We start from the raw sequence: 18195 nt of genomic DNA, 5'->3' as shown, positions 1-18195 counted from the left end.
CCCACTCCCATCTCCATAAAGTTATCTAGAGTTGATATGGAATGTTTCTTCTTGGCTTCTACTGAGCTGTGGATTATATAAGAAAGGAATGACAGATGTTGAATTCTTTTTCTTTACAACTTTTCAAATTACAATGGTGGTACATTGAGATAGGAATTTAATTCGTTCTGTAACCGAGCTCATAAGTCAGTCAACTCGTATATCAAACTGCCAATACTGGACCCGTGCGCCAAAGCGCCAACTAGCAGCAGCTTCCCAAATCACGACTCATATCTTGGAATTTCGCTCGGAGCTCGAACAAAAATACGGACCAAGTTGCGGCTCGTATCTTAAAAAATTCGTATGTTGGTCTGTTCATATCTCAAGGTACCACTGTAATAGTTTTTCTGAGCATACTTCAAAGGCTCTTCATCATTTCTGGTTAAGCACTATTGTGACTTCGTGGATTTCAGCATATTTGATGTGCTTTAGTTCATCACCATTGGGCCTACTGGTGCTACACGTAGCCTATTTTTGCTCTGGAAGGACTTGTTCAGGTTGACGCTCTCATTTTTACAGGAAGTTACTAGTAGTCTTTGAAGCTTCTTTAATTTCTAGTATAAAAAACCATTTTAGATTTTTTTTTTCTTCTTTTCCAAGTGAGAGGAGGGTAAATAGACTCCTACATGCACCCCTACTGGGATCCACCTGGTAACTCCCATCTGGGGCCAATGCTCTGCCCATCTGGGGCTGTGCTCACAACCCAGCTATTTTTAGTGCCTGAGGCAGAAGCGCCATGGAGCTGTCCTCAGTGCCTGGGCAGATGCACTCAAACCAATCAAGCCATGGCTGCAGGAGGGGAAGAGAGAGAGAAAGGGGAGAGGGAGGCATGGAGAGGCAAATGGTTGCTTCTCCTGGGTGCCCAGACCAGGATTCGAACCTGGGACATCCACATGCTGGGCCAACCCCCTACCACTGAGCCAATCGGCCAGGGCCTATTTTAGATTTATATTATATATTTTCTGAGCCAGGCCTGTAATCAGCCATCCTGGTTTCTTTTGGATAAATTATTTTTAGAACCACAATCTAGACCCTAGAGGGGCTCATTGCTATTGGGTTAATCATTATTTTTAGGACTTTTAAGTGGGCAGAACTGGGGGAAAAAATTTTAAGATAAAATTGATCATAAGATTATAGTGATACTCTCTATTTAATTTAAGTTTGTGGGTTTTTTTTTAACTTAACCTCATTGATCTTACATTTGGAGCTCACTTCAGCTACACTGAAAAATCTTAGTTCCCAATGATACCAACATGAATATTCACTCAATTCCAGACAATGGCATATTATTCAGTGCTTTTAAAAAAACTATAAAGCCATGAAAAGACTTGGAAGTAACTCTAATGTGTGTTACTCAGCGAAAAGCAACCTAGAAAGGCTATCTGCTGTCTAATTCCAACTGTGTAAAGTTCCGGGAGAGGCGGAGGACGGAGACAGCCTCTCCTGGGGGAGAAGGGGGTGAGCACAGGGGCTGCAGGGCAGGAAAGCATCGAGGGCGCCAGCATTTAAAAACTTTACGCACGTGACTGAAAAAAACCCCTTTCTATGTCTGTATCCCATTCTGTGACTAATACTGAACTCATCCACACTGTCACGCGGCTTCCGTTAGCAGTCGCAGCCACTCAAGGGGCCAAACGCTGTCATCCTCACTTGTTGCAGAGGAGGAACTCAGTGAGCTGAGATTTAAAACGAGTTTTATCCTGTCCATATTTCATTATCTTCGTTTTGTAAACGCAGGAATCACAACCCAGGGACATCTCCGGGAGGCGGTAAAAGCCCTCGTTCTGGCCAACTCAGCCCCTTGGCTTTAGATTGAACACAGTATTCTGAATAATGTAAAAGAGTGCCTGGTTTAGTGTCTGACCACAATGAAAACATCTCTTAGTTCACCCCTAAGCATGACATCGGCTGTTAGTTGGCACTTTTAAATTCTGTTTCTGGTTTACCGAAAAGGGTGTTTCCCTTTAAAATCACTTAAGCTGCTGAGAGTTCTAGGCACAGAGTCTGTCGGTGACGGAGGTCAGTTTCCTGTTTCCACAGGGTTTATAATGTCCTGTGTGGTGGAGTAGAGAGGAAGAGGGGATGATCGTGGGGGCAGGGGAGGAGAGAAACAAGCTTAGAGACTGGAAACAAGATAACTTCACAAAGTGACAAGTGTTTTCAGAAACAATTAGGTAATACCATAGTAAACAGAAATCTTAATTTAGATACAGCGGTGGTGATGCTTGAGGTGGGACCTCATTCAAGGAGGCACCTGGCAGATTCTGGGGGAAGCAAAGGAATGCCAGCTCTTAGAAGGATTTATTTCTACCTTTCCTTGCAATTATTTTAAAAATGAATAAAACAAAAAAACATACAGAGAACAGTTATTTTCTCCTTTGACCTGTCAGTGGACCAGCTGCTCAGCATTTCCTTACGTTGACCTCCCCTTGCGTTCCTGTGAGAAAGCATTGCTTGAGGATGGTGGGCCTTTTCAATGTATTTCTGTGTTGAATTGGACAGCGTGTTATTTAGAAGGTCCCATCTCAGCCGTCAGTGACCCCAGGGTCAGTTATATGTGCATTTTCAGATATTCTATTATGGTTAGATTACCTTCAATAAATTGGAAAGATTCTTATGCTTCTAATTGTTTTGTAACAATTTAAGTAGGTAGGAAACCATCTACTAAATTTAGAAATTTGAAAGAACTTGCCTACAAAATTACTTTGTGACTTTTAAGAAGTAGTGATGTCTTAATGGCTTTTTATTTCACCCACGGATATCGGTCGCTCCAGACACCTCCTTCTAAGTCAAATGATCGCACAGATTGTACATAGTGGTCTGTTTTTATTTCTCCCTCAGACATATGGCTGGATTAGTTTCTCATTTCTAATACGGAATATTTAGGATCTCAATTTTTTACATCAGGCTCACCAGAATTTTGTGTATTTTATTGGTCTTTTCAAAGAATACATTTTCAGATTTAGCTATTTTAATTCATGTTTTAATTTATTGTTTTTCTTCTTTTTCCCCCCTTTTTTAGTGAGAGGAGGGGAGGCAGAGACAGACTCCCGCATGCGCCCGACCGGGATCCACCCGGCAAGCCCTGCTTTGCCTCACAGGATCCTCCTCGTGTTCACGAACGTGGATGGCACTTTCCCTGATTTCAAGCACAGGCACATGTCCCGCCTGCCCCCCACCCCATTTTAACAATGGTTCCGAGTGGGTTCAGGTAGTATTGGCAGAGCTGGCCGGGAAGGTAGGGAGAGGAGACGCAGAACTTGCAGGTGCAGTGAGAGGTTTACGTCATCGTACTGAGCCAGACCCACCACACAGATACTAGCGAACACTCTGGCGGTCAGCGGGACTGTTCCGTGGGCCCCAGTGGACAAAGGAGGATGGAAGTTCGGTCCTTACCCCTCGGGGGTGTCGTGTCCCCGGGAGCCTTTGGCATTACAAACTCAAAGCTGTCTTTTTCCTTTCTATTCCTAAGTAGTCTTATCCTGAAAGAAACAGTCTGTATTGCTGCAGATTCAAGTTTGAAGGTTTTTCATACTCAAGTGTAATGTATGAATTTGATTTGTGCACTCAAGCAAAACGTCACTGGGCTTAACTTACTGAATTTCAGCATCCTTAAGGGTGTGTGTTGTGACCCAAGTAAAAAGGGACAGCTGTACAGACCCCAGACTTCAGCACCTGTTAACATGCAGATCATATACCTCTTACTCAGAGCCACTGACGCCGGACAGACAGCCCTGCTCAACTGTGTTCAGAGGACAGGGGTCGAGTGTTGGGTTTGAAAATAATTGCTTATGTTTAACAGAACTAACTAAACAATGTATTATGAAAAGCTAAAGTATTATACATCATTGTAACTGTAGAAAATACGAGTTACTCATAATCAAAATGCTGAGAGTTTTTATATGGCCTGTATGAAGGGAGTTTCAATGTTAATAAACACGTTTTCCATTTTAAGAACTTGATTTGTTGTACTAGAGCATTACCTGCGTCAGCCTTATTTTTCTGTGCAGTGCCGTAAAGGTCCGATGATGGAGGTAGTTTAGGTCAGATAAACACAAACCGCTTTAGAATCTTACACAAGGTAACTGCTCACAAGCAATTAGTTAATTCCTCAAGTTAGAACTGCAGCCAGCATCATCCCAACAGTGTCCCTGCGGGCCTGCCCCGATGACCGCGTACAGCCCCGACGGGACCATCTGTGTCTGCCCAGGGCCGCCCCGATGACCGCGTACAGCCCCGACGGGACCGTCTGTGTCTGCCCAGGGCCGCCCCGATGACCACGTACAGCCCTGACAGGACCCAGTCTGTCTCTGCCCAGGGCCGCCCTGATGACCGTGTACAGCCCTGACAGGACCCAGTCTGTCTCTGCCCAGGGCCGCCCCGATGACCGTGTACAGCCCTGACAGGACCCAGTCTGTCTCTGCCCAGGGCCACCCCGATGACCGTGTACAGCCCCGACGGGACCGTCTGTGTCTGCCCAGGGCCGCCCCGATGACCGCGTACAGCCCCGACGGGACCGTCTGTGTCTGCCCAGGGCCGCCCCGGTGACCGCGTACAGCCCTGACAGGACCCAGTCTGTCTCTGCCCAGGGCCGCCCTGATGACCGCGTACAGCCCCGACGGGACCGTCTGTGTCTGCCCAGGGCCGCCCCGATGACCGCGTACAGCCCTGACAGGACCCAGTCTGTCTCTTCCCAGGGCCGCCCTGATGACCGCGTACAGCCCCGACGGGACCCAGTCTGTCTCTGCCCAGGGCCGCCCCGATGACCGTGTACAGCCCCGACGGGACCCAGTCTGTGTCTGCCCGGGGCCTGCCCCGATGACCGTGTACAGCCCCGACGGGACCCAGTCTGTCTCTGCCCAGGGCCGCCCTGATGACCGCGTACAGCCCCGACGGGACCGAGTCTGTCTGCCCGGGGCCGCCCCGATGACCGTGTACAGCCCCGACGGGACCGAGTGTGTCTGCCCGGGGCCTGCCCCGATGACCGCGTACAGCCCCGACGGGACCGTCTGTGTCTGCCCAGGGCCGCCCCGATGACCGCGTACAGCCCTGACAGGACCCAGTCTGTCTCTGCCCAGGGCCGCCCTGATGACCGTGTACAGCCCCGACGGGACCCAGTCTGTGTCTGCCCGGGGCCTGCCCCGATGACCGTGTACAGCCCCGACGGGACCGAGTGTGTCTGCCCGGGGCCTGCCCCGATGACCGCGTACAGCCCCGACGGGACCGTCTGTGTCTGCCCAGGGCCGCCCCGATGACCGCGTACAGCCCTGACAGGACCCAGTCTGTCTCTGCCCAGGGCCGCCCTGATGACCGTGTACAGCCCCGACGGGACCCAGTCTGTGTCTGCCCGGGGCCTGCCCCGATGACCGTGTACAGCCCCGACGGGACCGTCTGTCTCTGCCCAGGGCCGCCCCGATGACCGTGTACAGCCCCGACGGGACCCAGTCTGTCTCTGCCCAGGGCCGCCCTGATGACCGCGTACAGCCCCGACGGGACCGAGTCTGTCTGCCCGGGGCCGCCCCGACCACCGCGTACAGCCCCGACGGGACCGAGTCTGCCCAGGGCCGCCCCGATGACCGCGTACAGCCCCGACGGGACCGTCTGTGTCTGCCCAGGGCCGCCCCGATGACCGTGTACAGCCCCGACGGGACCCAGTCTGTCTCTGCCCAGGGCCGCCCTGATGACCGTGTACAGCCCTGACGGGACCGAGTCTGTCTGCCCGGGGCCGCCCCGACCACCGCGTACAGCCCCGACGGGACCGTCTGTGTCTGCCCGGGGCCGCCCCGATGACCGTGTACAGCCCCGACGGGACCGAGTCTGTCTGCCCGGGGCCGCCCCGACTACCGCGTACAGCCCTGACGGGACCGTCTGTCTCTGCCCAGGGCCGCCCCGATGACCGCGTACAGCCCCGACGGGACCGAGTCTGTCTGCCCGGGGCCGCCCTGATGACCGCGTACAGCCCTGACGGGACCGAGTCTGTCTGCCCGGGGCCGCCCCGACCACCGCGTACAGCCCCGACGGGACCGAGTCTGCCCAGGGCCGCCCCGACATGAACCGTCTGCACAGAAGCAAGTGAGGGACCAGTGAGCATACAAGGTATGGGAGCCTTGCTTGTAAAAATAGAAAAAATAATAAACACCATTGGGGGAATTTCACTTTCTGAATTACTTTTTAGAAAAATACCTTGTAATGGAAAAAAAAATTATTTTCCTGCTTATGAAAGTAAGTTTGAGTTCAGTACCCACCGTCTGATACCACCGCATTTCCATCCACCCTCCTTTAGAAACAGAACACAGGCACGAGCAACTGAACACCTGTCACTGGGGTAGCTGGTCGAGCTGTAGGAGGCAGTCGTTTGTATCACTGCTTTTTATTTAAGGTAGGGTGTGAGGACAAAACATTGAACTCAGTGCCTGGCACGTAAATCTACAAGAAATGATAGCTCTTACAGTTATTAAGTGATAAGAATATCATACCTAAAACTTATTTTTAAAATGAGGAAATGTTAAGTCACTATAATGCGTATTCAGAGGGCCTTGTTTCTTAAAGTGGAGTTTGGAGTTTTTCTGAGGTAAAATATTTTTAAACTCCAGACTGTCACTTTTAGTTGTAAAATTTATGAAGTATCTTATTTAAATAGCACTGTCTAGGTCTGTTACTTGTTAAACCGGTTGAAATCGTTTATAATGCCTTCATGGTGGAACTATACAATTTTTAGAGGAGGATATTAAGTCAAATTAAAATTGATTTCTATTCAATACCTCCCATAATTGAAAAATATTTTTTCACTTTTCACGGTTAAGAACAAGTAACATTCTTCTAGATGGCAAAGGAAACGCCTTTTCCTGCCACTGTGGCGTCTTGTGTCTGGTGACTGCCTACTGATCCCGTTCCTCACCCTGCTGGAATCCACGTGTTTGGCCCCAATCTTCTGATTATAAAAGGATAGTCACCCGGAAACTTAATTGGAGATAAATTTATCGTGATGCTTTGCCTCCAGAAAATGTGTATGGAAAATATATGTATATTATATCCTATATTGACACTGTATTGTGACACGGTTATGCTCTCATGTTGTGTAACATCCACTGGCGAGCACCTCCTCGTCATTCTGCAATGACTATTTCATCCTGAAAATCACTCACGCCAACCATAACCTCCAAGTTCAACCTCGTACTTTTCCAAGTGTAGCTGTTAGAAGTAATGCCAGGTGGCGGCTGTTCTGGTGTATGACTTTGTCCAGCTGCAATTCCTTAGGTTAAATTCCTAGAATTCAGTATGAAGCAAAGCTACATGCATGTTTTCATAAGTGTTTTTCTAATGAAACTGTGGCTGGGGGGCCAATGGCTGGTTTCCTTCTTTACTGCTCTAATGACGCAGATGCCCACTACCATCTTCTGCACACCTGCTCACACTCCACACACACTAATGATGCAGATGCCCACCACCACCTCCTGCACACCTGCTCACACTCCACACACACATATACACACACCTGCTCACACTCCACACACACATACACACACCTGCTCACACTCCACACACATCTGCTCACTCCACACACACATACACACCTGCTCACACTCCACACACACATACACACACCTGCTCACACTCCACACACACATATACACACACCTGCTCACACTCCACACACACATATACACACACCTGCTCACTCCACACACTAATGATGCAGATGCCCACTACCACCTCCTGCACACCTGCTCACACTCCACACACACTAATGATGCAGATGCCCACTACCACCTCCTGCACACCTGCTCACTCCACACAAATGACGCAGATGCCCACTACCATCTCCTGCACACCTGCTCACACTCCACACACACTAATGATGCAGATGCCCACTACCATCTCCTGCACACCTGCTCACTCCACACACACACATACACACACCTGCTCACACTCCACACACACACATACACACACCTGCTCACACTCCACACACACACCTGCTCACACTCCACACATATACACACCTGCTCACACTCCACACACATATACACACACCTGCTCACACTCCACACACACACTTACACACACCTGCTCACTCCACACACACTAATGATGCAGATGCCCACTACCACCTCCTGCACACCTGCTCACACTCCACATATACACACACCTGCTCACACTCCACACACACTAATGATGCAGATGCCCACTACCATCTCCTGCACACCTGCTCACACTCCATATACACACATACACACACCTGCTCACACTCCACATATACACACATACACACACCTGCTCACACTCCACATATACACACATACACACACCTGCTCACACTCCACACACACTAATGATGCAGATGCCCACTACCATCTCCTGCACACCTGCTCACTCCACACACACACATACACACACCTGCTCACACTCCACACACACTAATGATGCAGATGCCCACTACCATCTCCTGCACACCTGCTCACTCCACACACACACATACACACACCTGCTCACACTCCACACACTAATGATGCAGATGCCCACTACCATCTCCTGCACACCTGCTCACTCCACACACACACATACACACACCTGCTCACACTCCACACACATATACACACACCTGCTCACACTCCACACACACACACCTGCTCACACTCCACACACACACATACACACACCTGCTCACTCCACACACACTAATGATGCAGATGCCCACTACCATCTCCTGCACACCTGCTCACACTCCACATATACACACACCTGCTCACACTCCACACACACTGATGCAGATGCCCACTACCACCTCCTGCACACCTGCTCACACTCCACACACATATACACACACCTGCTCACACTCCACACACACATACACACACCTGCTCACACTCCACACACACACATACACACACCTGCTCACACTCCACACACACCTGCTCACACTCCACACACACACATACACACACCTGCTCACACTCCACACACACATACACACACCTGCTCACACTCCACACACACACATACACACACCTGCTCACAGGTTCATTCACTAAGGGTTTCACCGTCCTGGTTGCTGCTAATTAGTTAGCCTAACAATTCTTTACAGCTAAAAATGTGAACATCTTATAATAAAATTCCACATCATTGCAACCCAACCAAATTTTCATTTGACCGACCTTTAGTTCCTTAACGGATCTTAACGGGTCAGGAAGTTGAGGTTTTTGTTCTTGTTTTACGATTTCTGAGGTGTGCCTACCCAACTATCAAAGTAGCCCCGACACTGCCTTCCAGACGGGTTTGTGCCTGTCTGTGCGTACGAAGTCAGGGCTGCCGCCTGGCGGCACTGTCAGAGGAAGCCCTTCCAGCTCTGCAGTGTATTAAGTGAGGCCGAGAGACCAGTGCTCGCCCTGACCCCTGCGCCGTTTCTCAGAGCGGCACCTAGTGGCTCGGGCGACCTGCCCGTGGTTTCCACAGGGGCCTGCCGGGCTTATGCTGTCATGCTTCTCCAGGGGGAACTCCAGAGCCCAGAGCCTGCCCTCTAACCAGCTCCCCAGCTTGACTTACAGCCCCGCTCTGAGCTTCTGCTTGCCAGTTCGTGGTAATGATTTCTCTAAACATTATTAAACTTACATACTTACTAACCTTCAATGTATCTCGGGGACCTTGATCTCTTGGGATTAAACTTTGGAGTTAACATGCTGAAGCCAGGAACTGCAAGAACCTCCAGTTACTTTATAAGCTGCCGAAGGAGTGTCTTTCCTTAGGTGAGGCTTGCAGCTGCTGACACAGCCTCCCAACCCAAAGAAGTCGCATGGCCCAGCCCAACACAGAAGCCACGACGTGGAAGCCCTTGTTGGTCCCGGGCCCCTTGCTGCTCACCAGACTCCGACAGACCAGCAACAAAAGAAAAGGATTTCATTTCTAAAGGCTACATTAACTTTTCTCTCATGTGCCTGGCCATGAGCCTCAGATAACTAAAAGCCATTTTAATAAAGACCATTACAAAGTTCCCAAGCACTCACTGATTTTATTTCTAGTAAATACTACAGGAAGTGGATTGCTGAAAGGGCAGAGCTTGGCCTCTTCTGTATATTCCCATTGTGTCCAAGTCAACTGTAACAGTAGCCAACAAGTCGTATAAACAACAGGAGTCCAGAGTGTTTGGTTGGAATAAATTTATTTCATCTGTCTGTAAACAAGGTGTTTAATAGTTATGGCATTTTTTTAAATGCATATTAAATCAGATGAGTTAGACTGTATCCCAGATGTAACAAAGTGCAGGGAAAGAAATGGACAAATCAGCAACAAGATCTGTTTTTAAATCTGTACATTATCCACAAGGCCCAAACAATAGAAGCAAGTACTAGAATGTCCCTAAAGTAGTGCCATTCAAAAGAAACCTTTAATAGGTCAGTTAAAATCCATCTCACAATAGCAACAGTTATTTGAACAATAGTATGGCACAGAATACATATGAAAAAAATTCATCACAAGACAGCCAAGTCCACAATAATGCAACTTCATATAAAAACTTAAGCTGCAAATAAAAATTGGTCCTATGAAGAACAAAGTGGACACACTCCAGATGGTTATGTTGGGATACCTAATGTCCATAATGGCAGCCTTTCACAATTGGACTAGAGTAGAGCTGGTGTGCAAAGAAAAGAGCAACGGAAGTCTGAGCTACTGCAGCGATGGCCGGTCCCTGGGGTGCAGTCGGGGCGGGGCGGTACTGGGAGGGCGTGGCAGGAGGGAGGTGCCTTTTGCTCTGGTTTTGCAGTTGCACTGTCCTGTGTCCCGTAGACACTATGAAGAAAGGGTTGTCTCCTCAAGTGCAACGACAATACTAAAAGCCAACTACCGCAGCTCTCAATAGCTCATCCACAAGAGGGAGCATCAACTGGTTAAGTAAACCAGGCACTGCAGAAAAGAAGGGGGAGCAAACCAAATACCTTATGTGCGAAGGGAGGGGTGAGAAAAGAGCGAAGGAAAGATGCATGCACTTCCCCTCCCAACCATGCGCTGCAAGGGGAGACTACGTGAGCGGAGTGGATGCTCAGAGTGCTGAAGACTGACCAAATCAGAGATTGTACACCGGCACCTTGCTTATGAGCTTATTTTAGTCATCGATATCCCATTGATTGCTAAAACAAAGTGATGCCCATGTTGGCATGCCCCCTCCCCCCAAATTTCAAGGTCTCATGCAAATCATTGTTGTGCTGCAATTATGTTGCCAGATAAAGGTTGGTTACATACTGCGGTTACATACAAATGATGCATTGCTCAAACAGGAACCATGACATCAGAAAACAGGTAAAGAAAAGGCGGCTACCATCTTAGGCTGGCAGCACTGTGACTGTGCCTGGGTGCTGATGAAGACAGTTGCTAGGTAGATGGGAGAGGCTGCTTACACATCAGACCGCCTCAGGTATAAAGCGAGCTCGTACGCTTTCTTGTTAAGTGTGCCTCCGTGGACCCCTTCCTTTCCCATGACTATAACCAATGCTGGAGTACACAGGGGACAAAACAGAAGCGAACAGAATTACTCGGGGGGCAGAGAGAAAGACACCTTTCCCCACCAACAGAGGGATACAAAGCAGACACAGGATCATACCCCATCACCCTGCATTGCTAGTAAAGTTTCCAGAATTAAGACTCAAGCTTACAGCTAGGAAAGTTTAAGAGCAATTCTCCCTAATACTTAACAGTCTGCCTAGCAGCTAGAACCCAGAGTCTCTCAAGTATTTTGCCATTGAGTATGCCTTCTTATTCAATCCGCCTCCATGGACCCCTTCTTTTCCCATTACAAAGACCAAGACTGAAAGAGAAAGAAGACAAGGGTTTCAAAAGAAGTGTTAATCAAGAAAGTCACATAAGTTTTAGCAGACAGACCTGCATTAATAAGTGAACATTAAGTTAGTTTTCCATGAACTGTCAAGCACTGAAGTCCGCCAGGTCTCCAAACGGAGAACTCTCAGATCAGTTATTCGCTACAGCACTGTCCCTGCGAACTGCATCTCGGAAGTGCAACCAGTGCAGCCAGAGCACTCTATAAAAGTATCTACGCTAGCCGGGGGGAAAGGGTGACCGCTCAGCTTCTGTTCTAGGGCAAGAAACTTCTGGTTAGTCTGACAAAGACATATTAGACTTGCTCCAAAAATATAAACTTAAAAAACTTGGTGACTGTTTTTACAGAATTCTTCCAATTTAACAAGCTTGATTACCCGTTACTGAGTCTTAACCAGAGAGGCCACGTGTGCCTATTACTTCTGGAAAGCAGGACCAAAGTTGCAGTGCTATTCAGAAAAGGCCAATGAAAGTACTTAAGGCTATGCTTGCTGATACCCTCACTGATCTAGCTTTGCTTTTAAGTAAGTCTAAACTCCTGAAATAGACTGACTAGTTCCAACAACTTCTAGGATGCAGGTGAAAGTTCTATCCCCAAAATATGTTCGTCAGACTTTACGCTCCTCGCCACTAGATGTCAGCAACGCTCCACGGTCTGAAAACCTCACACTGTGTGTCACGTGGCTGACGCTCTTTATGTTCATCTGAGCTCAGCTAATATTTAAAGAGATTTGTCTATTATTTGAGTCACCTAATTTCCCTACAGAGAATAATCATATGCATCAACTCACACCAGAGTAAGAAAGAGTAACTGGCAACCCCAGAGAGCTGGTAGGACCATGACAGTAAATTACAGCTCAAGAGCTTCCAGCTCTTTCACACGGTAGATGGGGCCTTACTTAGACAAGCCAAGTCCGCTCCATGAGACTACACGAGCCCTCTTCATTTACAAAATGTTTACACAGGTCAACACACTGAAATATACTTGTCAGTGAATTCATGCCATAATCAACCTCAATTTTGAAAGTTCTGCAAAAGCAGCCTGACTTACTTATCACTTAGTGCAGTCAGATTTTCTGCAGGGTTGACAAGTAAAAAGACACCACAATTTCTGGACCAAACGTATTAATGAAATACAATTTCCTACTTTTCAAATCTAGATCACAGACACACTTAAATCTTTGGAACTATTTTAGTAGAGGGGCAACTTATTCCAATTATTTCTCTAGTCCCCAGCAATGTTTCTAATAGAAAAATGAGTCAGTGTTAATTTTTCCATTTTTATGCTGAGCAATGAATGGAAGCAAGAAAGAAAAGGAAGAGATCCAAAGGTCGATTCAAAGGGACTAAAATAACCTAACGATCTGAATACACGTTAAGATTATCCCGGACAGCCTGACCCGTGGTGGCGCGATGGCTAACGCGCAGGCCTGGAATGCAGTCGCCGGTTCAAAACCCCGGACTTGCCCGGTCAAGGCACACGTGAGAAGCAACAACTGTGAGTTGATACTTCCCACTCCTCCCCCTGCCTTCCTTCTTTTTCTCTCTCTCCTCCCTCTCTCTAAAAATCAGTAAACAAAATCTTAAAAAACGAAAGAAAGAAAAAAGATTATCATTGGGCCAGTCAAGCGGTTTGAGAGAAAGATTTTCATTTACTGAAGCTGAAACTCGAGCTGCTATGAAACCCTGTTTTAGCGTCAAGGCAGGATGCAGAGGCGTGGCCGGACACGCAGCCACTGCAGTGAGTCCGCTGAGAGCAGGGCCCCCCCTTCAGTGCTGGGCAGCTCACAGAAACCACCTTAATAGCCATTATGGACTATCACTTTCATTCAAAATGTTAAAGAAACTGCTTCGTAAGTTGTAACATGGCATGCAACCTTGAACCCGAAGAGCGCCTGGCTTACCTCTGCCGGCCCTGCCCACCGCCACGTTGTACGTGGGCTCCCCGCCTTGGCTCTTCGTCCGGATGTCCATCGTGCAGTCACCATCCACATACAGGCTGTCTCTGATCACCGAGCACTTCTTCGCGCCAAGAGTCAAACCATTGGTAAAGAAGCCTTCCCGGTCTTTTCCTACAATCATATCTATTTCTACTGGCTGCCTCCCCCCCAAAGAAAAAAAGAAAAAGAAAAAAGAAAACATGAAGTTATAGTTAATTCCTTTCAGGCCTCAACAGATCAGGAAAGACTGTGTACCAAGTTTTTAGTAGCAGTACAAGACACCCACTTTTCATGTTTCATAGTAATTAGGTTTCACAGTGTAGTTCACTAACTTAAGGCCAATCAATAAAAAGAATCTCTAGAGTTCATAGTTGACACTAGATAAACGACAAACTTAAGAGTGATTTATAAACTGTATCAAGTCAGGTGGGACCCAAGGTGCTTATAAACTTGTAAACTTTCCGCAACCACTCATCTATCATATTCAGTCACATTCTAATCAGTCATGTTGCATTAACTTTAAAGTTGCTTGAAAGTCTCCTGAAATAAAGCCCACGCAAACATAGCAGGTGTTCCCCCGCTTCAGATAACTCAACATCTATCTCCTCCACAGCACGAACTTCAAACCCCAGACCTCAGCATATTCCCAAATTCATATTTCCCTCCTATTTTTCTAGTCACTACTCCCTTTTCTCTCCAGCTTCCCTCCCCCCCCCCCCCCACCCCAGTCATTAGTTTCCATTCCGGCAAATGTCCGTAGCACTGCAGCACGCAACGGTCAAAGAGGAGAAAATGGACGGGGGTTTGGAAAGAAACTGAGGCAGCCACCAGGACGGGAAAGGACAAAAACGTGCACGCTAACATTCCATGAATAAGGAAGGCGTCGCCCCCATCAGAACTGCAGAGTCATAGCAGGCCCCGGCCATTTCCAAGCCCAGTCCTGCAATCTTCCCAGCCAGACAGCGGGAACTCACACACAAAAAACAGGAGGGCTGCAGAAGGAAGGAAAAAAAAAAAAAAAGTTGATCACCAGATGTCAATTCTCTGCAAGAATCGCAGTCCGCTGCGGCTAGGGGAGCCCTTCAGTGCTAGCACCCAGGGCTCCACACAGTTCGACCTCACACCGTGCTAAGCAGGGCAGGAATAATCGGCAGCACCTAACAGGGGGCACGAATTTTGGCGTCTGATGGGAAGCGAGCGTGAGGGTAAGAGACATATTAAGGGAATGGTCCTACAATGGAAACAATCGTTACAATTTTTAGAAAGAGCCCTGGGCAGAAAGAGGCAAAACAATAAAGCAGCGCTGGAGGCTTAGTGACACTTACTCTCCACACGTGTGGCCACCAAGGAAAAACCGTGAAGCCACAAGGCACCGGGAAGCACAAACGGGCTTTATTAGTTCCTTACTACCATCGCGAAGGAGGGAGGGACTCGGAGGCGGGAGGCGTCCCCTGGCGTTCGCGGATTACTGGGAACCCCAGGAAAGCATCCCCCTTTTTAAAGCTCTGTTGCGTAATTGGGGATAACGGTATATCGATGAACCCCCCCATAGGAGGAGGAGAGAAATCAATGGCAGTTCGCCATCTTGGAAAGTTAAAAAAAAAAAAAAAGAAGAAGAAAAAGAATCCTATAGAGCCGGGGCTGAAGTCGGGATTCACGAACCCACCTACGCCGCCCGCGTCCATTTCTCGCCAGCCCCGGAGGCCCGGGCACCGGCCAACCTCCTCCGCCAAGTGGCGGCGAGGATCCCGGGGGCCGGGCGCGGGAGGCGCGCTGCCGCGGAGCGAGGCCACCCCGGCCGCCGGGGTCCCCGCCCGCGCCGGGCCCCGCAGGGCCCCGCTCCCGCCCGACACAGCTCGGGGCTCGGGGCTCGGCTCGCGGGGCGGCCGAGGAGCCGCGCGCGGGGACGGGCGCCCCCCTCCCCGGGCCGGGCCGGGCACGCGGGAGCCGGCCGCCGCCCCCGCCGCCAGCGCACCCCGAGCGAGGGGGCGTCCCGGCCTCGGCCTCCCCGCCGGCCTGGCAGCCGCAGCCCGGCGCCGGCGCCCGCACACCTGCCGGCGGCCCCGCGCTGTCCGGGCCGGGCCTCACCGTGATGCTCTGGAAGACGCCCCCGGCCGTGGCTGCCCACACGTATTTGGCGTCGCAGTAGCCGACAATGGCGGCCTCCTGGCAGCAGCCATCGCACATCAGGTTATCCACGTAGCTCTGCCAACCGGCCATCTTCGAGCCCTTCGCACTGCAGCGGGGACGGCGAGCAGCGGGCGCGGCGGCGGCGGGGGGCGGGGCGGGGGCGGGAGGAGGTGGCTCTGCGCAGGCACCGACCGCCCCCTCCCCGCGGGGCTGCGCGGGGGGACGCGCGACGCGGCGACGGACGGGTTCCCGCCCGCAGCGCGGGCCTGGCAACCGGCGCCGGGAGGCGGAGGAGCAGCTGGGCCGGCGGCGGCGGTGGCGGCGGCTGCTCCCGGCCGCGGCGCCCCCACCTCGCCGCCGCCACGGAGGGACGTGCGCGCGCGTGCGTGCGATCCTTCCGCCGCGCGCGGCTCGGAGGGTCCCGGGAAGGGAGAGGGGGACTGAGGCGGGGGTGGGCGGGGGCGCGGAGGGATACCGCCCGGGGACAATCACGGCCGCCACGTGCCGGGAGCGAGGGCCCCGCGCGGCGGGTCGCTGCGGGTGGTCCGGCCTCGGACCCGGGGCCCGCGCACAGGGCGTCTCCCTTGTCGCATGAAGCACCAGGGGGACGGCGACGTCTGGGGCGCCCCGGAGTCCCCGCGGCCGGGCTGTGATGCGCCTCTCCTGCGGCCGGTGGTTTGGGATGCGGCGTCTTGAGTCCCGGTGTCGGGTTGCGGAGTTGCCCTGGTGACGGGATGCGGAGCGTTTACTCCTGTTGGCGGTGGGGGTGGCCTGTGACAAGAATCGCCCACGCGCATCTCCGGCGTCCCCAGTGGGAGCCTCTCTCCCGGACCCGTCTGTCCCCCCGCCGTTGAATGCAGGCGGGCGGGCGCCCGGGCGACCTGCAATCAGAGCCGGCGCTGGTGGCCGGCGGGAACGACTGAGTTTTGCGGCTCCTTCATTGTTGCCTCGCTTGGGTACCAGGGACCTCGCGTTCTGTGGATGCTTTGACTGGAGGAACCCCTCCCACCTTAACTGTTTGTTCCCCATCACTTGTCAATGCCAAACAATGTGAACTATTTTTTTATTAACTGGGAAAGTTATTGGAAGGTCGAAGATATCGCTGCAAATGCAAAGAATTAAATACCTATATGAAAGGGCTCGCTGAGTGAACACAGTAATCATTTTGTTTTTGAAAGGTACAATAATCTCGGGACCCAAATCTGAAAATGGCCTTTAAAAAACATTTTACAGGGTAAACTGGGTAGAGAACCTGTGTGTGAATCTCGCATCATCTTCACTAACTTCTGGGTTGAGAAGACGTCCTACAATTTCTATTTTAAGTGAACAGAAGTGGTCTACCAATCAAGAAAAAGAAGAAAAAGCATTTAAAAATCAAAAAGCTGAATTTCAATTTTAAAATTATCGTGCCATTATCGTGCATGGTACACAGTGTGTGACAGGAGGTAGCTCAGGAAAAAAGAAAAAACGTTGCCAAGCAATCTAATTGGTTCTGAAGTTGAATATTTTTTCTGCTGTTTGCTTTGAAATGTACAGCTACTGCTGAAGGGGGAACACAATAGATGCCCCTTCCCCAAGTCGGGAACCTATCAGATTGACACATTGTATCCATCAATGTTCAGATGGTTTGAAATACCTATGTGGTATAAAGTGTGTGCCCAAAATTGTTTCAAATTCGCAAGTATCTCTCCTACCTGATTTGATTACACTTACTCGTTCTTTACTATTTTGCCTTTTTGTAGTGGTTGTTGATGGGTTTAATCCTTTAATTTTAGCGATTTATCACCTTAAAAGTTGATGTAACTGTGCTGATAACATAGAAACGGTCACTTTGTGAGTTCATTCAGCTGTACAGTTATGATTTGTGTTTTTGATATACATAATGCAATAAATTTAAGCAATAAACACTGGTACTGAGAGGAAAGACCAATAATAAAATGATAGTTTAAAGAAGCATATTGATGTTGAGTTTTATTTATTAATCTACTCTTAAGTGTTTAATATTTTATTTCCAGACTATTATCTTGTTATATCAAAGAGTGGGAAATAATTGCATTTCGTTCTATTTATTTTATTATTGTCTTTAAACAGAAAAATGGAGTAGACCGGCTAAATATCCTGATATTCAAATCTCAAAAGATTCTAAAACATCCACTGGGTAAAAAATTCATGAGAATTTAGAATTTCTATCCTTTTTTTCTATATTTGTCAAAATGTAACAATACATTCCAAAATTACTGCTTTACTTTTCCAACGTAGT

At 49.5% G+C, this 18195-nt stretch overlaps 2 protein-coding genes across 6 annotated transcripts in view; one reads left to right on the top strand and one right to left on the bottom strand.

The window, feature by feature from the left end:
• Positions 1-4001, top strand: part of RNF13 (ring finger protein 13) — a 96768-nt gene extending 92767 nt beyond the window's left edge. For all 4 annotated transcript variants that reach the window (XM_066347323.1, XM_066347321.1, XM_066347322.1 and 1 more), the window contains one exon: positions 3062-4001. The gene's annotated coding sequence lies outside the window, so the exon portion shown is untranslated. The remainder of the gene's footprint in view (positions 1-3061) is intronic.
• Positions 4002-10176: 6175 nt separating this feature from the next.
• PFN2 (profilin 2) lies at positions 10177-16112 on the bottom strand. 2 transcript variants are annotated; one of them, XM_066347137.1, is made up of 3 exons: positions 15894-16112; positions 13770-13962; positions 10177-11523 (listed from the first exon to the last, which is right to left on the bottom strand). In XM_066347137.1, exons 1-3 carry the CDS (start codon positions 16023-16025, stop codon positions 11426-11428), a joined length of 423 nt encoding a protein of 140 aa, XP_066203234.1. In that variant the 5' UTR covers positions 16026-16112; the 3' UTR covers positions 10177-11425. The 2 variants fall into 2 exon arrangements, with proteins under 2 accessions (XP_066203234.1, XP_066203233.1); XM_066347136.1 differs by having other exon boundaries at positions 10177-11836; positions 15894-16110.
• Between the last annotated feature and the right edge of the window lie 2083 nt (positions 16113-18195).

Source organism: Saccopteryx leptura, chromosome 8 (assembly GCF_036850995.1).
Source record: "Saccopteryx leptura isolate mSacLep1 chromosome 8, mSacLep1_pri_phased_curated, whole genome shotgun sequence".
NCBI classification, from domain to species: domain Eukaryota; kingdom Metazoa; phylum Chordata; class Mammalia; order Chiroptera; family Emballonuridae; genus Saccopteryx; species Saccopteryx leptura.
Note: the sequence above shows the minus strand (reverse complement) of the source record. Positions and strands in the feature narration are given on the sequence as shown.